Source organism: Myotis lucifugus, unplaced genomic scaffold (genome assembly GCF_000147115.1).
Source record: "Myotis lucifugus unplaced genomic scaffold, Myoluc2.0 scaffold_71, whole genome shotgun sequence".
Taxonomy (NCBI): Eukaryota; Metazoa; Chordata; class Mammalia; order Chiroptera; family Vespertilionidae; genus Myotis; species Myotis lucifugus.
In genome coordinates, this window is record NW_005871119.1 from 2,884,247 (window position 1) to 2,912,127 (window position 27,881).

Consider the following 27,881-nt stretch of genomic DNA (forward strand, 5'->3'; position numbering starts at 1 on the left):
TATTTCCCAAGAAAGAGTTAACCCTAAAGGGTCTGGAAGGGTTAAAGTAATGTGTCTTGGTAATTCTTTTTTTTCAATTTTAAAAAACAGAGAGAGAGAGAGAGAGAGAGAGAGAGAGAAACATCAATGTGAGAAACATAGATGTGAGAGAAACATCAATTGGCTGCCTCCCATACATACCAAACCAGGGCTCGAACCCTCAACCTGGATATGTGTCCCTGACTGGGAATCAAACCTGCCACCTTTTAGTGTATGCGATGACACTCTAACCCACTGAGCCACACCGGCCAGAGCATGTCCTGGTAATTCTTATTAAAATAAAGACTCTTGCTCATGAACTAGACTTACTTTATTTAATATTTAGCTTTAGGTTTGCTTAAATTTACTTTAAAACCAGGATAGGGAACTCATTACCAAAAAATAAATTTCTACTTACAGAAAGAAAGACCCAATAGTTAGAATTTTCTGAATTTAGGAATAACTTAGCTCCCTAAAACTTCTCATTGGTTCTAATTCTATACTCTGACAATAGAGAATAAATCTAATCTTTCTTTAGGTCCTTTGGTATGTGATGAAGTCTCTTTTTTTTGCAGGCTAAACATCCTTCCTCCTTTCCCATCACTCTTTGTGTCATGGTTTCCAAAGCATTCATGGTCCTAGGCCAGGTCTGCCAGATGCAACACCTAAGAAAATGTGAAACTTGGTTTCTTTGAGTGCCTCTTGTTTGTTTTTTTCTGTTAAGGGAACTTTTGTAGGTCTCTCATTTTCTTTCACTTGAATTCTATCTTAAAATATCATTTGTACCTATAATTTAGAAAGAAGTTAGGAAATTTTCTCCCTTAAATTTTTTCCTTTTTATTAAATTTATTTGGGGTGACACTGGTTAACAAAATTATACAGGTTTCAGGTGCACAATTCTATAGCACATCATCTGCACTGTATTGTGTGTCCATCACCATTTATCCCCCTTATGGCCTCCTCCACTTCCCTCCACCCTTCTCTCCTTCTGGCACACTATTGTCCATGTCTATGAGTTTTTTCTCTTTTTGCTCAATATCTCAAAATGAATGGACATGGTGACTGAGTGGCACTGGAATAGCTGGCAGGATACATGGGGCTATTGCTCTGCCTTCTTGGGCAAGTCTCTTAAGCTCTCTGAATCTAATTTTTAAGATAAAGGGATCATTTCTAAATCTAAAATTCTACACCTCTAGTTTAGATAAAGGTTTAACATGCAATGAGAAAGACTTAAAATTATTAGTAAACTAGAGACCTGATGCACGAAAATCGTGCAAGAGTAGGCCCTCGCAGCTGCAGCTGCTTCGTGGCCCGGATCCCCCCCCCCCCCTTCCTGGTTGTTCCGGAAGGTCGTCCAGAAGGTCCTTCTGGAAGGTCTTTCTGCCGTCCGATCTAATTGGCATATTAGCTCTTTATTATATATGATAGGCTCAAAATAAGATATTAATAAACCTATTAATACTATAAAGTATAAAGATGAGACAGTTTGACTAGAGTCAGTTTATATGTGTGCCATATAGACCTGCTCCAAAAAAACTTTTCAAACAGAGATTTCCCAAGAATGTTACATAAAAGCCATTTGAATCTTGATATTCCTGATGACAGAATTTGACTCTAGTGGTGGCAGGATGGACAGGGTTTTTTAATAAAATCCCCCCTTCCACTAATAAATTCATGGTATTGGATCCCACCCATAACTGTGTAGGATTAGGATATTGACAACATACTAGAAAAATATATTCTTTTTACTCTAATATGCATAATCTATATTTGGATGCAGTGTAACTTAAATGAATAGGGCACGTAATTTACAATTAAGTTATTTAAACATTTGAGTTAATGAAAAACTGGATAATTCATTTTTAAAAATTTATTTTTATTGTTGACTCTATTACAGATATCCCCCATTTTTCTCCCTCTTTGCCCACCTCCTCCCCTGGCCTTCACCAGACTTTGGTCTGTGGCCATGGGCTCTGTATATATGTTCTTTGGCTAGTCTCTCTACCTTCTTGATAATTCATTATGTTAAGGTAATACAAATTATATAAAGCTTCAGTACTCATTTTCCTTGACTGTTCTATTTCCTTATAATTTTTTTTTTTTTTTTTGGTTCAAGACTTGAGGGGACCTGTTAGTAATAGTGAATTTTCATATCATTGTATAACACTATTGTGATGCACTCAGTCCTTCTTTTTAGTGGAAAAGGAAACATGTTGGGCATTTGAATGTTATTCGAGTACTAAATGAAATATTAATGCAAGTAAATTCAGAAGGACACAAATAACTGCAAAGGCGGGAAATTTCATGGAAATATTGTAGGATGGGAATTGTTATGCTGTTGTTCAGGTCACTGACAATTACTACAACTTTCATAATAATCATTGGAAGTGGAATTTTTGAGAGCTGGAAGGGCTAATTTGAGAAGGATCTGGTGTGAAATGTGGCCTTTCTATAGGCAGAAAGTGGTTGTTAAGTGGTTGCTGCATGAATGCATGACATGTGTTGTTGGGCAAAGAAGTAAGGGCATTGCCTTTTTTCTCTTGGAGAAAGCATTAAAGACATTGAGCCTCATAGGGCACACATGTACTCACTAAATACCTGGTTGAGGTTGTGTTAACTTCAGGTTAAAGTTGTGTACCAACATAGAGGAGTATCTGGCAATAGCTGTAGGAAGGGGTTGTACACTGAAGAAACCTTGAGTATCAGTAAATGTGCAGTTGGATTTCACTGAAGGGATAGAGAATAAAGGACTGATATGAAAAAATACACTCTTCATTTATTCATTAAATAAATTTTTAGGCGCCTTGATAGGACTTGCAATATAAGAATGAAAGACCCAGCCCCTGCCTTCAGGGAGATTACATTATAAAGGAAGGTGACTGAACAAGGTGATGAGTGCCTTAATGCAGTGGTCGGCAAACCACGGCTCGAGAGCCACATGCGGCTCTTTGGCCCCTTGAGTGTGGCTCTTCCACAAAATACCACGTGCGGGCACGCACGTACAGTGCGATTGAAACTTCGTGGCCCATGCTCAGAAGTCGGTTTTCGGAAAGGAGATAGACGAAACAAGTATACAAGACGGAGTGTGGATGGGAGAGTTGGAAGGTGTCGACCTCAGCGAACGTACCTCAATCAGATTGAGGACGTTTTTAGCAAAGGCCAGCTTAGGAGTACCCTAATTAAGTTAATAACAATGTACCTATCTATATAGTTTAAGTTTAAAAAATTTGGCTCTCAAAAGAAATTTCAATCGTGTACTGTTGATATTTGGCTCTGTTGACTAATGAGTTTGCCAACCACTGCTCTAATGGAACAGAAACAAACATGTGCAGGTACTTTGGCAGTGTAAAATGGGTCCCCTGGTCAGTGAAAATTGCCTATTTTCTTGATCCGCTTTTCCTCAACTTCAATTCCATTCTTCCTCCTAATTATTATTCTAAAAAGTGACAATTTTCAGAAGTTAAAAAAACACTAAGGGATCACCTAGTTTCTTGGTATTTAAAAGTTGGTCCATGGAATATTAGCATAGCCTCAGTTGGAGCTTTCTAAAAAATGCAGAATCTTCCTAAAAATGGGCTACATCCCAGCCTTACTGAGTCAGACACTGCATTTTAGCATCTCCTTCCTCCCCAGGTGATTCTTCTTCTTCTTTTTTTTTTTTTTTCATTCAAGTTGGAGAAGCACTAATCTAGTTTACCCCTATATCCGGTTTTATAGATGAAGGACATGAAGACATTGTGCCCATGCACATTATTGTTCAGAACATCCTTTGAAGACAGTAGGAATTCTGTGTGTGGATTAGAGTGAGAAATTATTTTTGATGTTAGAAATTAGAATCTCTTTACAGATGAATTTATCTTCCTTTCTTTGTTACATAGATTATTCCTTAAAGCAGTCCTTTTGCTCTTTGTTTCAATGTCATGGAAAAAAAAAGTACCTGCCCTCAAGTTTGTGGATAAGAATAGCACACTATAGCAACTCCTTCTTTAGTGACCTGAAGTAGAGAAGGCTTTAAGGTTTAGGGGGTTTGTGTTAAACTTTTATATAATGTAGAAAAATAAAGATCTAAATAGATAAGTACCCCTATGTTTTAAGGAGGCCTTTGGCATAGAAAGATATGATCAAAGAAAGATAAAATGCCAACTTTAAGGAAAAGTGTACAATTACTGATAGGACCATAGTGACACAATGTCTTCAAACAAAAATACCACTCCTCCCTCCTATGAGAGATTTACTCTCTCTCCTGTCCTTTTAAGTATTTTAGTTTATTTTAAGTCTGGAATACGTTCTGATTCAAGTGGTAGAACCATAATTTCCATGAATAGACAGATAATAGACTTCCTATAAGCTATGAAATAAAGTCAGTTTTTCTTGTTCTCATATTTGTTTTCTTTCAAGTCACTATTCTACCTTTATAGCAACTCTTATTTTATAGAAACCATAGTTATTATATTACTTCCTGACTTTGGAGACTGTGATTAAATATTGTTCCATTTGTGTTTTATGTCTTGAATCTTATTTTCTTTTGACAGTATATAAAAACATTCATTTAGTTTTAAGTAAAATATTTTGAAATATAATTAATATATAGTTTTATTAAAATGGACAGTTTAGCCAGAACCGGTTTGGCTCAGTGGATAGAGCGTCGGCCTGCGGACTGAAGGGTCCCAGGTTCGATTCCGGTCAAGGGCATGTGCCTTGGTTGCGGGCACATCCCCGGTGCTGAAAATAGAACATAGAAATGCTTTGTTTTACCAAGAAGAAATTAGACATTAGTTTTATAATCTTTTAAATGCTGTTTAACTTTTAGAAATTTAAAATTTAATTTCAATATCTTCTTAAAATGTATTAGAAAATTAATTTTTGTTAACCGCATATTTCATTTTCATGCTTGTCTTAGAAATAGTTTACTTCTGGCAGAACTATTGTAAAATTGATTCATGGATGCCTATTTCAATATTAAGGACACTTTATTTATTTTAAATGAAATAGTGTGTTATATATATATTTACACATATGTAAAGTAAATGATTTATAGCTTTAGAGAAAAACTACAAATTGGTTATGCTTATGGGTAAAAAAATAGACTCATGTTCTCAAGGAAAATTTTGGAAAAATGTCTTGAATATGATGATTACCATTTAAATAAATTATAGAACTGTAATGATCTCTAAGTTAATATCCCAAATATAACTACTTTTGTCTTCAGTATCCAGAAATACCCCAGGAATTGGCTTTTATTGCTCCACACCTCTTCAGTTTACTAATTCTTTCCTGTCTTAAACATAGGAGGGAGCAACTTCCAAACTGCACTGATAAATTTCACATTTAATATGGAAGACAAGTTTCTCCTTAAAGTATTTTTCTGTCTATGAAGTGTCTCATTAACTTCTCATCTCATCCCAAGTTTGTCCTATATTTTTAGTAAGCTTTATTTCTTGTCTCTGTTCTCTAGGTTCTCTGTAAAACCTAACATGTGACATACGTAACAAAACTTCGTTTTCAAAAGCTGCTCACGAGACTTAGTCTTGTTTCTTTGGTTTTTATGTCATGTATTTTTGTTGGGACTCAGAGGACAATGATCTGTATTTGGTCAATTTAGGAAAACCAAATTGAAACACAATTCCTAAAAAATTCATTTTATAAAACATTGTTTAATGGATTTTATGTTATTTTGTTCTTCCTGTAGATAAACGTGTGGAAAATTGGCCTCTAATGCAGTCTCCATGGCCTACACTTTGTATAAGTACTCTTTATCTCCTGTTCGTGTGGCTGGGCCCAAAGTGGATGAAGGCCAGAGAACCCTTTCAGATGCGCTTAGTACTCATTGTCTATAATTTTGGGATGGTTTTGCTTAATCTTTTTATCTTCAGAGAGGTACGTTTACTAAACTCACTTTATAATTCCCCTGGGTTATTGGACATTTAAAAAAGAGAATATGTAAAACCATCATTGTAACATTGTACCACAAAGTACCTTAGTTACTTGCAAGCATGTCAAACTCAAAGGCTAACACGGGCCAAATAAATGAGGCATGCGGCCCGTGGGCCACGAGTTTGACATGCTTGCTCTAAAAGTAAATTTTATTGACATTTTCCATTTTGGGATAACAAAAATATAAAACATACATAAGGTATAGGACAGTGTTTAAAAGGAAATTTTGAAGTAGGCAGACTGGGTTCTAAAATAACCCTTATGAGTTATTCTGACATTGGAAATTATTTAACTTTTCTGAGACTCATTTCCCACAAATGGGGGAAATACCTACCTCTAGGGCAGTGATGGCGAACCTATGACACGCGTGTCAAAGGTGACACGCGAACTCATTTTTTTGGTTGATTTTTCTTTGTTAAATGGCATTTAAATATATAAAATAAATATCAAAAAATAAAAATTTGTTTTACTATAGTTGCAAATATCAAAAAATTTCTATATGTGACATGGCACCAGAGTTAAGTTAGGGTTTTTCAAAATACTGACACGCTGAGCTCAAAAGGTTCGCCATCACTGCCTAGGGTATCAGAGATAAAAGTGAAGTAACTTTTGCATAGTATTTAGTACATATTAAGTACTCAGTAAATAGTTGCACATATTTATTTATAATTCTTACTCAGCAGTTTCAGGTTCGTAACTGATCAAACTATGTAGATGTAAAATACCAATTTCAAATTAAATCCTATTATATAATGTCATTGTAATTTGGATTGAAGGTAAAATGAGTTCACTGTTATACAACTATTGCTACTAATCATTGTATACTTTTCTTGGCACTAGCAAATTCTTTAATTGACAACTTAGGCTACGGAATCTCAACTTGGTAAAAACCTTTTATTTATTTGGTACTTTTACCTAATTTGTTAGGTAAAATTTACTGTCTCAATTTTCTGAAATTTAGAATTAACCAAAAATCACATGTAACTTTTGGACTAAGACATCAATTCTATCTACTTCATAATATTAAGAGAAATTTTGATTGACCATTCCTCAGATCTAAGAGTTGTATTGATTTTTATTCTTGATCTCAAATGGTTTGTATCTAACAAATTAAATATTCCAACACATTAAATATTTAATGCATTTGAAATATTTTAGATAATATTACTTTTAAAAATAATTTCAAAGATTGCATATTGTATTTAGGGCTCTTAAATGCTGTATCTACTAAAACTTTACTCCAAATGTTATTCCCTTTTTTTCCAGTTATTCACGGCATCCTATAAAGCAGGATATAGCTATATTTGCCAGAGTGTGGATTATTCTGATAATGTTAATGAAGTCAGGGTAAGTACATTAACTCTTAACCACAGAAGATTTAATTTTATAGTCCCCAGTCTGTGAAAAACATACTTTTATATAGTGGTAGAAGTGTACTGGATTGTTTTGTGTCAGTAAAGCTGTTTTTTTCAAGTACATAATTAAAAATCTGTTTTCTTACCTACTGTGTTTTTCATTTGGTGTGTGAGTGTGAATACGTGTTGGGTTACTAGATTGCAGTACTTTAAAAAAAGTTCTATGCTTAATGTAAAGATATTTTAGATTTTCGTTGTTTTTGGTCAAGAATAGAAATTCATAAAGAGATTCTAATTTTTTGTTAAGAAAGTCTGAGGAAAAACAAGTGTTTTATAGTATACCACAATTTTTATAGGTATAGACTCAGTTTTTATTATATTTGCAGAAAAATAAACCAATAGTAATAGAATGTTATCATATTTTACTTTCCAATCACCTACATTAATAAATTTACCATTTTATTCAAATGGAAAAAATAATAGTTATTTTATTAAGTATTTATCAAACTGCTCTTGTGTTTGTGGTTCATATTTAAAGATATATACACATAAAACATGTAAACATGTTATATGTTTTATGTTACATGTAATATATGTAGTAATAATGTGATATGTAGTAGCTTCCCTTGAAAACACTAGCTTTTTGGAATTGGGGTTGGATAATATAAATAGCAATATTCATCAAGATCCAAGATCAAACTGCTTTAATGTACTTACTATGATAAGTCCATGCCTTCATTTCCTTATTAGAAGATTTATGTGCCGATGAAAAAAATCACCCCTTTGGTTGTCATAATTCGTTTTATTCATTTAACATATGTGTACTGAATATCAGTCATATGCAGATAGTGTGAGGGGCACTGAAGACACGGAAAAGACGGGAACCCTGCCTTTATGGAGTTGACATTCTTGTGAAGGGTGGCAGAGGCAAACAATAGTCATGTAACAAATGGGTAGCAAGAAAATCAGACCTGTGGTATGACTGAAAAGGATGAGGGAGTACTTCATTTAGATTTCTTGGCTAGGAAAAATTTTTTTTCTGATAACCATATTGTCAGAGAACCTCCTCAGGGAGAAGTAAAGGAAAAAGTGTTTAACTTGCTTTCTTTTAGGACTGCACTTAGAAAAACCCCTTGGGTGAAACAACAAACTAATATTTTTAGGATAAAGATTTAAAATACCGCCCTGGCCTGCATAACCAGTCACTTCTTCAAGAAATTAGTTATTGTGAGACTGTAAACTAGGAGGAGAGAGAACCAGAGATTCGCAACAGATTGCATGTGAAATTTTCCTCCCTGTCTCTTCTCCTCTTAATATTAGATGTAGTAGAATAAATATTTTACTCAGAGACTTGTTTTTGTATTTGTTGTTATGTAGCCAAGAAGTATCACTTTTCACTTTGATGTAGCTATTCAAAGGTATCTAATACAATTTACAAATGAAAGATAGGAATTATTTATTACTATTCATAAATTGTGGCTAATTTAGAGGCCCAGTTTTTTTGGGGGGGAGGATAAGGCATTATCTTTTACCTTCTAGATAAAGTTTACTATGCCAAAATGGTTACTTTATTTTAAGGTACTAACATAATAGTGAATATTAAATATATTGTGTTGCTGTGAGTAGTTAACTATTTTAAGCCTATTTTTAACCATATTATTACGCAAGCAAATTCAGTGAATAATTCTCAACCTGTAAATAAAAGATTTTATTTTCTCTTTGGCCCACACTTTAATTTTGTTTTTCAAAAGAAAAAACAAACAACCAAAACCCCATGATATCCAACAGGTGCAGGAATAAAATAAGGGATCTATTAACTCTAAAACATCTAAGCCTATGAATGAATCTGTTAGACAACACCTGACACACAAAGGTTTATTCAGTTAGGTACTCCCTAGGGCACATATCATAAAAAGTACTTGACATAAAAAGTTGAGTTTAAGCTTCTGTTATAATAGAATTCTTTAAAATACTTTAAAACATATATACAGAGGTCACCTCTCACTGCATCCTTGGCTCCTTCATCTCAGCAGTATAGTAATCTTTCTGTACCATCTGGTGTCTTAATTAGAGCCCCCCAAAGAAAAGACTTATTTATGTAAGCAGGATTATATTTATGACCTAGGAAATGTTTGTTGTTTCTGTTTATTTATTTTAATCTGCGTTTTAAAGATTTTACTGCCTAATGCAGACTTCTGTGATTAGGTACTTTGTTGCATGTGTTAAAGTGAAAGAGAAATAGAGATAGAGAGAGAGAGAGAGAGATAGAGATAGAGATAGACACTAACAGAGACTGGTTGCTATCCATAAACGTACTTACAAGAATACGAAGTATAATATAGACTAAGCATGAACGATTGAAGTGCAGTGTACCTATACAAAGTAAATGCCTCAGTTTCTTTACCAAATTGAAAAACATAGCAATGTGAATGTATTTACAGCTCTTGGTACTACAGCAGTTTGGTACTATGTGGATCCAGCTATGTATCATGAAATATTTTCTATATTGTTAGTACAGAGTAGAAACAGATTTGGACTCTGGTCTTTCTCATTTCCCCCCCATGGATAGATGCCTAGATTTCACACCTTCTTAAGCAAAAATGATTTCATTCCTCGTACATTTTGTGTAGTGAAAATTATTTAGGACTTATATACAATGAATAGAAAACTATATGATGATACCAATAATAATGCTTTTTCTTTCTTTATACAGATAGCTGCTGCTCTGTGGTGGTACTTTGTATCTAAAGGAATTGAGTATTTGGACACAGTGTTTTTTATCCTAAGGAAGAAAAACAACCAAGTCTCTTTCCTTCATGTATATCATCACTGTACAATGTTTACATTGTGGTGGATTGGAATTAAGTGGGTTGCAGGGGGACAAGGTGAGCATTTTCAGAAACATATCTGCATTTATTAAATTATGTAAATATGTTGGATGGAAAGTAATGAGAACCTGGGAATTTGAGTTGGTCCATAATTTAACTTGCTTTCATGATTATTTCTGTATTAATTTCATTGTAAAGAAATTTGAAGAAAGTAAAGCTTTAGCTTTTTGCCTGTGACTACTTTAACACTAAAGATTTGCCCCAGAGATGAGCATAAAATAATTATAAATGTAGAAAATAATATTTTGATGGGGAGCAGTTCTAGTAGTTTTCATCCAAAGGATATCAAGATATAGCTTCTCAGTCTGAAGGCTCCATTCCAGTTCAAGCCAAGAGCCCACTCCTGCTCTAAAATATGCCCTAAAATCAGCATGTTGATTCTTACCCAAAGGAAATTATATATTGCTTTGTTAATGTTAAAGGTAATCTGAATTCATAGTTTGGCTAAGATCTGCCTCTAGCTTTTCAGATGCCTGTAGATTGAAGATGATTTACATTCCTCTGATGAGGACCCATGGTACAAGACATTATAGTACAGTTCACCTCACTTCAAATTATTTAGAAGCCTAAGAAATATTTTTGTAGGTATTTATATTGGCACATCTAAAGGCAATAATGAGACATTTGAAAATTTACTTAAACCATTATATGTACCATGACTTCCCCCCTCAAGAATAATAGGATGAAAAGTAATACAGGTAATTCTATATTGGGGCCCACTTAAACTACTGGAGTACCCCACTTGAAAGCTCACTATTTTGAAAGTCCTTTGCATTTGAAGAACATCCATTTTTTTATATGTTAAAAGCCTGAGTGTAAACATTAAAAATATCTAGCATGCTCTGACGAGGAAGCTTTTCAATAGTACTATTTTACAACTTTTATTCCTAATCTTTACTCAAGATTGTTAGGAAATAAAGTAGACTCATTTGTTTCATATCCAAATAGTTTATTGACCAGTAAAATTTTTTATATGTTGTAATTTCCTCTTTTTTTAAAGCATTTTTCGGAGCCCAGCTGAATTCCTTCATTCATGTGATTATGTACTCATACTATGGGCTAACTGCATTTGGCCCATGGATTCAGAAGTATCTTTGGTGGAAACGATACCTGACCATGTTGCAGCTGGTGAGTTAAATGCTTCTAAGGTTTCTTCTGGCGCAACACTGAACATGTTTGAGTTTATTGTAAAGTGCTGAGTGATTTTTGACAATTTTCTATTACAAATTCAACTCTGTGAGCCAGCTTTGGGAGTTGAGGTTGCTTGGCTCTGAGCTACCTGTTCATAGACTTATGGGTTATGGGCACTTCCTTTTTAAATGTCTTTAAAAGACTAGACTAGCTCTTGTCTAAGAGAATATTCTTTACAAATAAATATCTGTGAAGTGGATGAGTAAAGATCTAAGCACACCACAAAGTACATAGACTCATATATGTCTAGAAAAATAATATAACTCTTTCTTAGGTGATTTTAAAAATATTTACTTAAAATATTATTATTTCTCTTCATCCTGTTTGCTGTTCCAGTTTTCAGTAATTGTTAACAAATCCCATACATTTAGAATAAAAGTTGAAGAAAAGGCATAGAGCCAAGAAAGGGTTGGGGTAAAGGAAGGGAACAAGGACTGAAGAACTCCTCTTATTTCCCTAACACCAATTCCTCGGAGAGCAGAGCTAGGTATTTTCAATTGCTAGTCTTTGGAGTAGACAGTTTTCAGCACATCCCCAGTAGGACTTCATATAGCATTTGGATGCTTCAGTGTAACAATCAGCGCTAGGCACTAGCCCAGTAATGAAACTGGGAACCCAGACCAACCTGGTAGTATTCTTCAAGCCTTGGAATTTATTATAATTTGCTTTAATCATAGCATGCATACAATTTTATCAGTGAAATCACATTTGGAAATATTATCCATCTCTGCTTTAAGTTGCCAAACAGCTGGCTAACCAAACAGGAAACACAACTTTTGGCGAATGCTGGTGTGAAGGATTCATTTGTAATTAAAATGCTACAGGTTTTGTGTAAGCTGTTTATACAGTTTGTGTAATTTATTTCTCTTAGTAATTAGTAAGTGGTCCCAAGAAAATGAAGAGATTACAAAAATCACATGAACGATTGATACCTATTTTGTTGGAGCCTGCATCTGACTCTCCTTGAGCGATGCCATACTCAGTCACACCCACAGACACACCCTTTTTCGGTGATGCCAGTCCGAGAACCATTGTGAAATCAAAAGTTCTTAAAATCTGGATTTGCCATGGAAAATTTTTAAAGTGTTTAGCGTGATATAAGTTTGGGGCTTACCTGGAATACATTATTTTAATAATATTTGATATAATAATACTGATAATGATATCCTTAAAGAGAAACCACAAAAGTCCATTCCAAATAGGATGTTAATTTATGAAGGGTAGTGTATTTTCAGTTCTTTCAACAGATAATCATGTAGGCTAATCTTGTAAAAACATAACACTGGTTAACACCATGAAATTCATAATTTTTATTTTGAGAACCTTTCATTTATTAATATATTAGAATTTAAACTGTTTTGCCTCATCTTAATTAAAAGAATCTTAGTTTTGGTTTTTCTCCTTTTAAAAACTCTTCAAGTTGAAAGTGATTCTCTCTTTTTGCACTATTTTCAACTACCTACTAAATTTTACCAAAGATCTTAGCTTTTAAAGAATAGTGTTAATTCAAATGCCTATTACTTGTCTGCTATTTTGTAAGAAGTTCATTTTAAAACTATAGATACCAATTTACTGACAATTTTATGGAAAGAAATCAGTCTAAAATGTGGGAGCAACACAAAAATTGAAGAGTCTCCAATACTATTACTTTACTCTCTTAGGCCACAGATATTCTCTCTCATTAGATGATATTATTCACTTAGAGGCCCAGTGCACAAAATTTGTGCATTGGTAGGGATCCTAGTGGCTGCCAGCTGCCTTCTGGGGCCTCCCTCCCTTCCCCCGGTTGGCCCTGCCCCCAGTCAAACTCCCAGAAGAACTCCCTGTTGAGGGGACAATTTGCATACTATACTTTTATTATATAGGATTATTATCCAACAGATATTCATTGAGTCCAGACACTGTGCCAAAGATTCAGGAATCATCATAGCAAAACAGTGTCCTGCCCTTTGGAGTTACATACGAGTGGAAAGATGGGGGATCCAGAAGTCAGTTTTAGATAGCTATCATTCTTATAAAGGAAAAACCCACACAAAACAAAAACCCTTTGGTGAATGAGATTGAAATGGCCGGTTGGGTGGAGGCACTTTAGTTCTAGTCATCAGGAAGCCTTGCTGAGGAGATGGCATTTGAGCAGCTACCCGAATGAGCAAGAGCCAGGAGTGGGAGCCAGAGAACTGTTAAACTTTGGATAAGGTGGCAGAATTTGGGCCTGCCTTAGCTATCTAGAAGATTCTGAAGTTGTTTGCTATGCATTTGCTTCTGTTTTCCAGGTTCAGTTCTTTGTGACCATTGGACACACAGCAATGTCTCTTTACACGGATTGCCCCTTCCCGAAGTGGATGCACTGGGCTCTGATTGCCTACACAATCAGCTTCATATTTCTCTTTCTCAACTTCTACATTCGGACATACAATGAGCCTAAAAAAGCAAACACTGGAAAAACAGCTGTGAATGGTATTTCAGCCAATGGTGTGAACAAATCAGAAAAACTGGTGATAGAAAATGGCAAAAAGCAGAAAAATGGAAAAGCAAAAGGAGAGTAGATTGAACGAGGTCTTAACTGCTGTTGACAGTGAGGAAGCTCCCATTTCAGATAAAATTTCAGGGAAAACAAGCAAATGAGGGTTTGGGGTGGGGAGAAAAATGGCAAATGTGCTCTTATATATTAGTGACCTTTAGATTGAGTAAAGTGTTAACTATGATACCCAGATGTTTTATTTATGAAGTTTTTATTTTAAACATTTTTTTTATTACCTTTCATGTTGTCCAGACCAAAGCAATTGTTATGTGATTTTGGAGGCATCGTTTATCTATTGCATGAAATTTCTCATATATCTTACATGCAGTTATTCTTCAGTCCGATGATCACAGAAACACAGTCTTTATGAGTTTTTTGGCTAAATTACTAATTACCTACTGATTAAATCAGTTACTATACATTTGCTAGTCCAAAGCTGGAAATGCAGATACTTTAAAATTTGCACATTTGAATTCGTTTGCTGACTGGAATGATCGAATCTCTCCACCTCTGGTTTGAATATACCTTTGTGGTTGTAATTAAATTTTTAAAATCTGATGATCTCTGTAGACTTTTAGAGGCTTGATGATGATGGTGTTGGTGAAAATAAGAAAGAATTACAGTAAAATCCTGTCTGGCGACCCAGAGGTCACCATGACTTGCGGCACAAATCACTGCGGGAAACAGTTTTTGTGAAAAGGCAGCCTTTCAATATTTCTATGACTATCAGAAATACATTATGAAAATTAAGATTATTGTCTGATTGGAACATGAAACAACTCATGTCTTTATTGGTGACATCATAAATAGTTACATTCATGTGCTGTTAGGAGACAGTATGTTGATTTTTACCAGACTTCTAATGTTTTGATTTGCGGCTGTTAACCGATTTTTCATATGTGGAAATATACCTACCTCTTCTGTTGGAAAGAACATTTAAAATTAAATAAATTTTAATTTAAAAAATCAAGGAGTCCTCTATTGTAGATCTTAATATTGACTATCCAATCCATTAGTATTTTTTTTTTTTTGCTTTTTTACAAATGGGCATATACCAAATTTTTCTGTGAAACTATTCTTCTCTTTCAATGTGTTTAATTTTGGAGTGATATTTTTCTTGTGACAGAGTTGCAAGATCTTATTTATTAACTAGATATGAAGTGTAAACCCATTTTGGTGCAATATTCCTGACTCCTTGGTGCTAAAAAAAATCATTAAATTAGTGCTTGATTGTTACAAGGTGTTAATTGTTAAGACACAAAATGAATAAAAATGAGAGTAGTCAGAACCAGAAAGTTAACTTTGCTGTTTACAAATGAAGTATTTCATGTAATGTAAATGAACAACTGGAAATTCACTAAGAAAGAGAAGTTGTACAGTGTCTTATTACATAGGTCAAATTGTTAGGGGTGTTGCACAGGAATCATTATGGGAAGAGAAAATGTAACCCCCCCCCCAAAAAAAAAAACAAAAACCACAAAACGAAAAAACGAAAGCATGAATCTTTCTAAGCATCTCAAGATGTCAAAACTGCATGTGCAGGATGTATGCTATTTGTGCAGACCAACTATTTCAGAATATTTGTAAACTATAAAATATTTATTGTGCATTAAAATTACACACTTTTCCCCCAAAAGGTATGCAGTCATGAAAATTATAGAAAATTTGCAACAAATCTAGTTGTTTGGTCTAAGAGGATTCAGCACCTGTGTTTTTGCTGCTCAGTGTGTAATGACTAGAGATTTGTAAATCTTTGTGAACATTCTGTACTGGTTCCCCAGAGCTATTTGTTCCCTGCTACCTGATTTCAGCACAATAAATATACTGCTGTGGGAAAAATGACATTTTGTTAATCAGTTTATTATAAGGTAAATTATCTACTAGATTGGTGTTTATTCACTTCAGTTCTAAATTCTGCTGCCAATTTGTAATGCAGAAAAGAAATGAAATTAGAACTTGGATGTCTACAATTTCTGATAAAAATTTATGATAGCATAGTTTTACTTTAAAAATTAGTTGCTTTTGGATCCAGACACAAAACATTTTTTTTTTCTAAATTAGCCTTACATTTGTCATTTCAAATGTAAGCTTTAACACTTTCAAATTCTATGCACTTCTTTTTGAGCCAAAAATACAGTGGGGCGGGGGTGGGGGGAGGCTCTTATGTCCTTATTTGTAAATCATTTAGCTCTCACTGTACCTTATCATAGATGATTTTTTAAGATGTTATAAATATAACCTTTTCTAGTTGCTTTCATAATATCTCTACCATCACACTAAGGTGCATGCTTCATACCTAAAAGTCATTGAAGGAGGATTGCATCCTATTTTTGGTAAAACTTTGTCCCTAACTACAGAAGTGTTTTCTTACATAGAAGCAGGGATTTTACTAAATATTTTTACTGAGTAGAAATACCTGAAGCATGTGGCAGTGCATTTTCCAATAGAGTCGATGACTGTAGCTCTTCTTTCCCTTTTCTATGTTACTCTTGACTCTGTTTGCTGATGGACACTGACCGATGACTAATTTCAGTATTAGCTTATTAATTTAGTCATTCTCTCTTTCTACACACTCTTTGGGCTTTCAAAATTATTTCATATGGATTATGATATTCACACTTTAGAACATGGAATCTTGCCATATTCTGTAGTTTATTGGGAATATTTTAATTTACAGGTTTGTTTCATATAAGCAGCTCAGTTTCCCTATAAATAAGAAAGAATCTAGAAGTGGAAGTGATTTTTGATGTCCTGCCCATTTCATAATATGACAATTTAGGCATTGTGTATTGACTATTGATGCTGAACTTTATCTCACCTTCATTAAAATGCTACATCAAGCTGAGCTGTTCACACTCTCGGCTCTTTCCTCCTCATAGCCTTAATCCCAGCCAGCTGCATTCATAGCTGTCCTATTGAGAAAAAGACGCCTGCAGATGTACGGATGTAAAGTGGGTGCTCAGTACAGACAAGGGGGACTTAGACTTAGGATCCTGCTGGATGGTCAGTAGGTCTGCAGAGTTGAGAGACACCAAGATGCTGAGCTGCATACACAGGAGCCCAGCATCGTAGCAGTAGCCATAATACCTGTGTACTGCGATTGGTCACCTGCCACTCTGCATGTAAGCAATTTTGATGCAGCAACCTTGGGGAACAAGTCCTTTATTTTGGAATTCGTGTTTAATCTTAGGTATTTTAGGCAGATGATATCTGAACCAGAAGTAGGATTGTAAAAAGGACGAGAAATAGAAACAGATTTCTTGTTTCCAAACTCTACAAATCATGCAAGTATTAGAAGTTGGTTTTCCTAATACAAATATGAAGGGAAGGCACAGCTTTTAATTTTATTATTTAAAAAAAATTTTAAATAGTAGGATGGAACATAACTCTATGTTCCTGAAGGATTCAAAGATCTAAATTAAAAATTATAATTGACATAGAGAACCACTACCATATGAAGACGGATTCTAGAATAAATCACTAAAAGAGCATTGTGACCTACTGAAGAAGGTGGTCAAATCTGTCTGTAGATAGTTCACAGGAATTTTAGGTAGGCAAGGGTTGGTCTGTATTCCCCCTTGGAGCTCTTCTAGGCTTACAGGTCTAGCTTTTGCTATATCCTGAGAAATTAAACTTTTTTCCTACTAGTTAAAAAACAACAACAAAAAACAGCCCAGATCTTATGTCTTCTTTTTCCTTTGTCTTTTTCATTTTACCACACAAAGTCATATTTGCATGTCCACATGTGAACAAATTTTCCTTCATACCTCCATTCCTTGGAGATCCATTTGTTCTTAAATAGAAATTCAACTAGAATTTTATTTTTCCCATTCTGATTGGTGAGGTTTTCCCAGGGAATGTGTTCTTAAAGTATTTCCTCTGAGAATAAATACATGCTGAAACACATCACCTGATACTTATCTACCTATCTACCTAATTACAATAATCCTATGAAGCTGTCAGAAGGTCAAATTGTACTTGAACATGTACATAGAAACGATGTCCAAATTAAAAGCCATTCTTAAATGAAAAACTGTGGAAGGTTTAAATAATTCAGCCATTTCTGAAAAGATAAAATTGGAATTATTGGGTATTTCCCAATTTAACTACAAGAGTTTAAAGAGTATTTTGTCACTCCATATGTATTTTTAACTGCTGAGACTATTTTGTCAGTCCATGTGCACAGTTTGTGTACTCTATCAGTCCCCAGGTGTCTCTGAAACCCTTTTTTTTTTTTTTGCTATTTTAGAGAAGCCAGTTAGTTTGCTCTTTTTATCAGTTTTATATTTTGTCTTTGAATTTGCCGTGCGGAAAAAGAAAACATCCAGTTGAAATTCCTTTGTCATCCCTGATGCATTATATTTAACCAAGTTTCTCCTCCCTGTGAGGAGCTGTCCTAGAACCAGTCCTTCAAGAACAGTGATTACCTACCTATTTGGTAATGAGAGGGTGGGTAGATTATGAGTCTTGCCTGGTAGGTAGCATTATGTTAGTGACATTCACACCTCACCTTTGAATGTGGCTTGTGTTCTGATTAATAAATCTGGAATCAAATTCAGCATTTACATTTTAATAATCATGTTATATAGTTACTGTTTATTATCTGTAACATACAGTTGGATTTCAAATATTTTCTCAGTTCAGTTCTCAGTGAAAATTTAATAATGATGTTATAGAGTCACAAAAGAATAAATAACTGCTCGATAAAGCTGTATTTATTCATCACATTTAAGTGTTCTCATTATGCTTGAATTATTACTGTCATTATTACATACTTGCAGCCGTGGTGTCTGGTCTTTTCTCCAGAAAGAAAAGGAGTATGGGAGCTTGTGAGGCAAAAGAGCAGCCAGATGAATTTGGGGAATAAATTTCTAACACCTTTAGAGATGAGATTTGGAGTTCACACCTAGAGTCTACCCTAAATATTAACCACTTCAGAAAACCCTCTGTAGGTTAGTGTGCTAGATATTTATTGGCTCTACAAATCCAATCCTATCCCCTTTATACACTCTCCTTCCCTCCCCGGTATTACAGTGTCTGGAGGACTAAAAATGACATTTCTCAGATTCTCTCACAAATTTGGGTTCTGTCAGTCTGAGGCACTTATGAAATTTTTGGAAGACAGAGGGAGGTGGGTGCAATCCTCCTATATAATGTGATCACATTATATAGTAATGTAATTATATACACAATATGAACTCATGATTTAAATTCTTGATGTAAGTGTTGGCAGCTAAACCACATGCTCCACTATCCTGGCACCAATTTTGTGAATGCAGACAGTGGTCATGGTAATGGCAATCATGGCAGATGTGGTCATATGAATTTGAAGTCAAAGACTAGGGGTGGCTTCTGACTTTCATTCTTCCAGTTTACCATAATCTTATAAGCATATAATTCTTTTCATGAAAGCTCTTTCTACTTGAAATACCTTGAGTGATATCTATTTTATGTGGTGAACCATACCTCACTAAGTATTCAGCACCAAAATTTGATCAGAAAATAGACTAGCAAAGATAATACTATGGAGTTGGGTATCTGACCTAGTTGAGTGATAATTTCATGACATGTGGGAGATATGATACTCTTTTCCACATAGAAAATAGTTGAATTTTAACCTACGGTAACCTAGAATGAAATATAGTAGTTCCCCCTAATCGGTGGGGGATGTGGTCCAAGAACCCCAGTAAATGCATGAAACCACAGATAGTACCGAACCTTATACATACTGTTTTTTCCTATGCATACAGGCCTATGACAAAGTTTAATTTATAAATTAGGCGCCATAAGAGATAAATAACAATAACGAATAAGATACTAGTAGAACCATTATAACAATTTACTGTAATAAAATTTAAGTTACGTGAATGTTCTCTCCAATAATTTTTACATTTTGTAGTCCAATCCTATTCCTGAATTTCTGTAACCATTGCCATTCCTTATGGGCAATATGGCAAATAGCTGGGTATCCCTTTCAGGGGATTCCTTGCTGAAGTCTTCCTATAAGCTCAATGCATTCTTGCTCAACATGTTGCCATCAATAGGAACACATCTTCTGTTCATCTCTACTCACAAATTAATGCCTTTTCCATTTTAACTAAGCACTTATTGTGCACTGTGGCTATAACTTTTGCAGTTAGAGGTGCAACAACAAAACCAGCATGAATTTTTTTTTCCTTCATAATTTCACCAATAGAAGACTCGTTAGATCTCAGCAACTTAGGCATGATTTGTTTTCCCCTGAAGTCAAGAACTTTAACCCTTTTACTTAAATGAAATACTTTATGGCTTCTCTGGGGCATATTTGAATTGCCAGCATCACTACTTTTGCGCTTTTAATAAGGATTAGCTAAACACAAGCACTCAGATACCATGGCAATGGATTGCATAACAGAGATGCTCCTAAGTGAATAAAATGTGAACAGTGTGAAGACATTGGACAAAGGGATGATTCACCTTCAGGGAAGGAAGGAGTGAGACAGTGCAAGAATTCATCATGCTACTCAGAATGGTGAGTAATTTAAACTTTATGAATTGTTTATTTCTGGAATTTTTCATTTAATATTTTTGGAACGAGGTTGACAACTGTTAACTGAGACTGCTGAAAGTGAGGTTGTGGATAAGGGGAACTACTGTAGCTATTGAACCTAAAGCCTTTGACAGAACAAGTGGCTGCTGCATTGTAATGTTGTGATGGAAATAAGTAATATCAAGACTTGAGTGAGATGGGTACTTCTGATTGCCCTGCAGAGCTTACAGAAACCATATTAACTCATGTTTGAAATTCTTGGCTACCCTAAGAGGCCCTCTTATATCTTCTAGCTACAGATCTGAAATGTTTTAAAACAAGATCCAGAGTTTCAGCCAAAGTGTGTTGCAAAATTACAACTTAAGTTCACAGCCTCAGTAGTTTCCTAAGTGAAAATTGTGGCATTCTTTGGAAAAGGGTGAGACCCAAAGAATTGGAATGGGGACATTTTGGTAGATTTGGATGAATCTGAGAACCCAAATCTCTAAATTTCATTGAACATCCCTGGCCAGGAAAAGCAGCCCCCCTCCCTTGTTAGATGACATTAGTTCTTTGCTGCTTGAGGTCCTGTAATGACTTCACTCACGGAAGTTACCTTCCGAAAGGATGCTGTTCTTCCTTGCCTGCCTTCTACTCTTACAATGTCATCAGATCTGTAAAGAGAATTAGATCACAGCATGCCCACGGTGATACATACAAAATCTACCCTGAGAGGAGATAGCTTAGCTTTATAGAATTTGGCTAATTTTCACTTGTAGAAATGTGTAGGAATAGAGTCCAAGAGTGCTAACCAAAGCAGAAAGAAACATATCTTTATATTGGACTAAAATTATTAATATTGGTGCATTTACCAGAAATACTTAATTTGAGGACATATCTCAACAGTGAGGAGTAGCTTTGATGACTTGTCAGTGGCTGAACGAAAACCTGGAATTATTGGTAGCCTACATGAAATTGAAATATATGTTAGAAATTCATTGCAGTAATGAGTGGGAAATCCAAAGGCTTAGGGAATTAGCATGTTGGAGCTGATTCATTGTGTACAACTCATCTGACCATCCCCTTCACTGTGTTTGAGAAATAACATTGGTAAATGTACGTTGGTACTTTGTCTTTGAAAAACTCTGTGGTGCATATTTTTTTGTAGGCTGGGGATTCTAGAGGGACTTTCCTCTGTCTTCTTTGAGACCTGTGAATTAAACTGACAAAAGACAGATTAAGAGGGAAAAAAGCTTATAAAGTGTATTGATGTTAATATTTTTAATTTTACACGCTTGGGGGCTTCAGGAGAAAAAAAACCTGAAAACCCCCAAAGAAGTGGTTAGATTCAGGGGCTTATATACCATTTTAACAAAAGGCAATAAACTGTGGAGGAATAACTAGACAAAGGAATGCACCCGGGCTTCTAGGGCTGATAAACTGTGGCACAGTGGCTAGGAAGCATATGGGGGCAGCTAATGGCAGGTAAGGGTTTTCACAGGGTCCGTTTATGCAGACTCATTGCAGTGTCATCTCTGTGTCCAGTGATAGGAGTTAGTCTCCTGTTCTTGATACAAAAGAGGGGAAGAGCTGCACTAGGGAAACATATGCCCTGCTGTGAGGCAGAGAGAGGGAGGGCAGAGGGCTTTCTGTGTTACCTTTTTCTCAGTTGCCTTCAGCTCAAAATAATCCTTTTTGTCATATTGGCATCTTTTGGGGTGAAATTCTTTTTTTAAAAAATATATATTTTATTGATTCTTTACAGAGAGGAAAGGAGAGAGATAGAGAGCTAGAAACATCGATGAGAGAGAAACATCGATCAGCTGCCTCCCGCACATCTACTGGGGATGTGCCCACAACCCAGGTACATGCCCTTGACCGGAATCGAACCTGGGACCTTTCAGTCCGCAGGCCGATGCTCTATCCACTGAGCCAAACCGGTTTCGGCTGGGGTGACATTCTGATGCCCTTTGGAATGCTGAGGGAGGAGGGTGCTGTCTCTGAAATGGGTCCCCAGACTTCAGTAGGAGTGATGGTATTACTGAGTGCCAGGAGCCCCATGGCAGTGCTGAAATGCCAGAGACAAGTGGACATGGTTACAGTAATGAGCCGCAGTCAGACTGGTTATTAGAATAGCTTAGTCCATGAGTATTTATGGTGGTGGTTAATTTATTATGATGTCCCTAGGACTGAAATAGATAGGCAACCTACTAAACTCCTCCTTGATCTGTGTATCTGACTCTAAGGTTAATGAACACAGGCCTGGCTTGAGTCACCACAATAGGGAGGCACAGTCCCTCACCAATATCTATCCCTGAGTCAGTTCATAGGCCAGAGCTTCTTGCATAAAGGGAATGTCGGGTTCCCACAAGGAAACCCCCAGTGACGATGTCACAAGGATATACTATGAATTCTAGATTTTACCAAAAAGGGAGGGCAATAAGCAGACTTTGGGGGGATTACTGGGACACTGATCTGATGCTGCTCATTAGGCACCCAAATTGCTACTGTGGTCCCCTTCAAAATGGTTGCTATAGAGGCCAGATGATAAATGCGGTTTTGGCCTGAGTCCATCGCACCATGGGACCAGGGTCCCCAAGCCTACCCTCTCCAATTCCTGAATGTAGATAGAGTTGGATTAGACATTCTCAGCTTCCGGCTGAATCTCCACATTGGTTCCTTATGTCATGGAATGAGGGCTAATGCAGTATGAAGTCAAAACTCCTAAAATATTCCCTCCTTGAAACAGTGGACCAGGTGAATAGCAGAGGTTCATACCAGTATCAAAGGCATGAAAGATTCAGGGCTGATGAGTTTTTATCATATGCCCATTTAACTCTGCTGTTTGACTTGAGCAGAAATAGGAGAGTCTTAGAAGACGACAGTGGATTATCATTTACTTAATCATGTAACTTCAAGTTTAATGGCTGTTCCAGATGTTGTCAATTAACTGAAGCAAATAACATAATTTTGGCATCTGGTTGTCAGCTATCAATCTGTTAAACATTTCCCCCCTCTTTTACAATAAAGCGATAACATAAGTAGTTTCTTTTACCTGTATTCCTTCACAGTCTTACTTCAGGACAATGCCTACTTTCCAGTGTTCGGTAATATTCTAGGAACCTTATTTGTTTCATCATGCCATAAAACATCGGTTTGGTCCATCCTACTGATTGGATGTGGTGTGTAGGAGGTAGCAAGTACCATAGATTCCTTGGTAAGGAACGTGTGTGCCAAAGAGTGGGAGGGGGAAAAATGATGTAAATTCCAGGGCTGTGACATGAATAAAATTTTTGGCAGTCCAGTGGTCTGTAGCAGGTTGAGATTTTTTGTTCTCTTTGGTGGAAGACAATTGCTACACTTTGTCACCATCACTATTAATAAGAAGTGAATTATTGGTAAGTCTCACTTAACTTTTAAAACAACATACATACATTTGAGGGTGTTTCTTTGACCCACGTATCAAGTAAACCCAAAGGCTGCCCATTCTGAATGGGGACATAGTAAGAGAAGGCTTTGTTACTACTATGGACTGCAACCTGAAAATATCTTTAAATTTAAAAATATGTCTTTTTCCTGGTCAGCATGGCTTAGTGGTTGAGCGTCAATCTATAAACCAGGGGGTCATGGTTCAATTCTTGGTCAGGGCATATGCCTGGGTTTTGGGCTTGATCCCCAGTAGTGGGCGAGCAGGAGGCAGCCAATTTTTTTTTCTTTATTGATTAAGGTATTACATATGTGTCCTTATCCCCCCATTGCCTCCCCCCCAACTCATGCCCTCACCCCCCTGGTCTGTGTCCATTGGTTAAGTTTATATGCATGCATACAAGTCGTTTGGTTGATCTATACCCCCTATGGAGGGTGGGGGTAAAGGGGATAGATCCCTCTGAGGTTTGACAGTCTGATTGATGCTTCTCTCTCTCTGGATCTGTTCTTGTTCATCAGTTTATGTTGTACATTATATTTCACAAATGAGTGAGATCATGTGATATTTATCTTTCTCTGACTGGCTTATTTCCCTTAGCCTATTTTAATGATTCTCTCTTATCACTGATGTTTCTATCTCTTCCTCTCGCTTCCTCTCTGAAATCAATAAAAATATATTTAAAAAACATAAAATTAAAATGTCTTTTTTAATGAAGGAAAAATTTCTTCTATTTTTCCTACAATTCCTTCCCCTTTTATCTTCTCTACTAGTCAATCACATTTTAAATTTCTAAGAATATTATATTCTCTGATTATTTATTTTCCCCATAGCATCTTATTTTTGCTTTGCAAGTGCAACATATTCTCAAATATTTCTAACATTCTTAATTAGAGAATTTTTCAAAATTATTTTTGTTCCCGGATTACCTTTGCATTAGGGTCAAATGTTTAGTGTATCTGTCTTGGTCTTTCAGTCTCAGAGCTGGGTGATCCATACTTGCCATTCATACTTGAACATGACACAGACAAAGGCTGATTCGAGGCTGTGTGCTCATGGCAGAGGGTGTTGTCTGCTAAGCTGTACTTCACTGTGAGAGGCAAGAAGCTGGCTGCCACACTGGGGGCCTCAAAGCCAGAATGCGGATGAGAAGGACTGTAATTTGAGGCACCAGCAGCACCTTACTATCTGCCTTAGTTCTCACCATAAATTTTTTTTCAAGAGAACTTTCCTTGTTTCAGTGAGGGTGTAAGAAGTGAAGGTTAGTGCTGTAATGCTATGAATTTTGTGCATGGGAGTTGTAGAAGGTAATAGGGCTTTTTACTGTTCCATAGGCAGGCTTTCCAAACCCCTTTTTTTCAACTCAACTTCTCATGTCCAGCCTCCACCAGTGTGGCATTTTCTGGGGGTTACGGAGGGAGAGCCAGCTCCCTCCTCCACAGTAGCCACCTCTGCACCTGACTCAGTGACGGCTTTCTCGACTCTGTCTCCTGCTAGTAAAATGTCTAACCATCTGCTTTCCATCTTCCAGAAAATTATTGAAATCTCCCACCTGCTCTGGTCTCTTCGTATTCTCCCTGTTATTGTAGGGTTAGACATTTTACTCATCTTTTACTATATTTTAAATAGAGCGCTGAGAAAAATAGAAAATAGATAGGTGAGCTTGCTCTCCCATTTTGAATCAGAGGTCACTGTAATATATTTAAAAAAGAAAAAGTTCTTGAAAGTGTTCTTGAAGCTTTGTCACTGATATAACATTGAACCAAGTTCCTTAATCTTTCTTGATCTGTTTATCTGTAAAATGGAGATAATATCTAACTCAAATAGTGTATGAGAATTAAGCAGGAAAATGTGTACAGGCACACCTGTATACATTTTTGTTGTGCTTCGCTTTATTGTTCTTCACAGATGTGTTTTTTACAAATTGAAGGAAAGACCCTCCACCAGCTGAAAGATTACAATTCACTTTAGTGCGTTGGTCTGGAACCCACCCTGCAATATCTCTGAGGAATGCCTGTACAAAGTATTTAGTACAGTGCCTAGCTCATAGATATGCCTTAATAGGAATTATTTGAATTTTTTCCTGGCATCTCCTTAAAAGTTCATTATTCCTTAGATCTGATAAAAATTCTCTTATTTTATTTTTAAAAATGTTGGTTTTTTTTTAATTGATTTCAGAGAGGAAAGGAAAGGGAGAGAGAGATAGAAACATCAATGATGAGAGAGAACCATTGATCAGTTGCCTTCTGTACGCCCCAGACTGGGGATCGAGCCCGCAACCCAGGCATGTGCCCTTGTCTGGAATTGAACCTGGGACCCTTGAGTCCGCAGGCTGATGCTCTATCCACTGAGCCAAACCAGGTAGGGCTCTCTTATTTTTTATTCTTATTTTGTGGCAGTCATATGGAGAGTTAGGTAGTTTGCAGGGTTGTTATTCTTTCCATAGTAAAAAAAAAAAGAAAGATAATTAATACCCTAGCTTTTTTTCTAATTGCAAGTGATCAACAATCACTTTTTATATTCATCTTCAAAAAAATTATCTTCCTCAGAAAAACAAACTATTCATTACTCATTTAAGACAATTCATGATTTTCTTCTTGTTTTTCTATTTCACAGCTTAAATCCTATTTCTAAAATGGTTTAGCTATAGTTAAAAAATTGTAGAGCCTTTCTTGTGAATTGATTGTATTAACCATTAATAAGACACCATAATACACTGGTATATTGATTGCTTAGTAAAGGACTCAGTTTGCTGTTACTTATATAGCATAGCCAGCATATTATGATTTATCACAAACCAGATGCAGCGATGCTCTGAATTTGGAGGCCCTGTGGAAAATATTTATAATGAGATGCAAATAAAATCTTCAGTGCAGAGGAAAACTTTCCATTTAAAGAGTTATTGACATAGTCATTGTACCTCTGCTGTCCCAATATTATTGATTATGGATTAAGATACCATAATTTAAATTCAAGCAAAGAAAATCACTAAAGAAAATGGCATGATTTCTTAATCAGGTACTAAAGGACTTCAAAGTTTATTTAATAGCACAATAAATTTTTAAAACTTTTCTATATTTTATTGTTTTATATTGGGAATTAATTTGCACTTGTTATAAGACAGAGCTAGAATGCTCTGGCTGGAATAGCAGGAGAGATAATCAGATTAAGGGCTCATGACCAAGCATTGTGACAATAATAGAAATTAATGACTTTAAATCCAGAGGTGCCTGCCATGGATCCCTGGATTAAAGAACATTACTAATATCATGACCATCCTGTATAACCATCTATAAATCTCATACAGTTTGAATGTAAGTGTAATTACAAATAAAGCTACTTTATAAAGCATTCATATGCAGGTTGTTGTGTGGACATAACTTTCCAACTCCTTTGGGTAAATACCTAGGAGCATATTGCTGGATTGTGTGGTAGGAGTATATTTGCTTTTGTAAGAAACAACCCAACTGTTCCTCAAAGTGTCTATACCATTGTGTATTCCTATCAGCAATGACTGAGCCTTCCTGTTGCTCCACATCCTTGTCAGCACGTAGTGTTGCCAGTGTTTTGGATTTGGCCATCCTAGTAGGTGTAATGGTATTTCATGGTTGTTTTAATTTGCAGTTCTCCAATGACACATGATGTGAAGCATCTTTTCTTTCTTTTTTAAAAAAATATATATATTTTATTGATTTTTTTTTACAGAGAGGAAGGGAGAGAGATAGAGAGCTAGAAACATTGATGAGAGAGAAACATTGATCAGCTGCCTCCTGCACTCCCTCCACTGGGGATGTGCCCACAACCAAGGTACATGCCCCTGACCAGAATCGAACCTGGAACCTTTCAGTCCACCGGCCAACGCTCTATCCACTGAGCCAAACCAGCTACAGCTGAAGCATCTTTTCTTATCCTTATTTGCCATCTGTATATCTTCTTTGGTTAGGTGTCTGTGCAAGTCTTTTACCCATTTTTAAAATTGGGTGTTTATTTCCTTATTGTTGAGTTTTAAGAGTATTTTATGTATTTTGGATAGCAAACATGT

General features: G+C 35.9%; 1 protein-coding gene across 1 annotated transcript in view; it reads left to right on the forward strand.

Moving 5' to 3' along the window:
* ELOVL4 (ELOVL fatty acid elongase 4) overlaps positions 1–15,749 on the forward strand; it is a 32,366-nt gene extending 16,617 nt beyond the window's left edge. Inside the window, exons 2-6 of the mRNA XM_014457219.2 lie at positions 5,708–5,895; positions 7,219–7,299; positions 10,021–10,192; positions 11,196–11,323; positions 13,660–15,749. Coding sequence (XP_014312705.2) covers positions 5,708–5,895; positions 7,219–7,299; positions 10,021–10,192; positions 11,196–11,323; positions 13,660–13,932 — 842 coding nt within the window. The 3' untranslated portion in view covers positions 13,933–15,749. The remainder of the gene's footprint in view (positions 1–5,707; positions 5,896–7,218; positions 7,300–10,020; positions 10,193–11,195; positions 11,324–13,659) is intronic.
* The last annotated feature ends 12,132 nt before the right edge of the window (positions 15,750–27,881 follow it).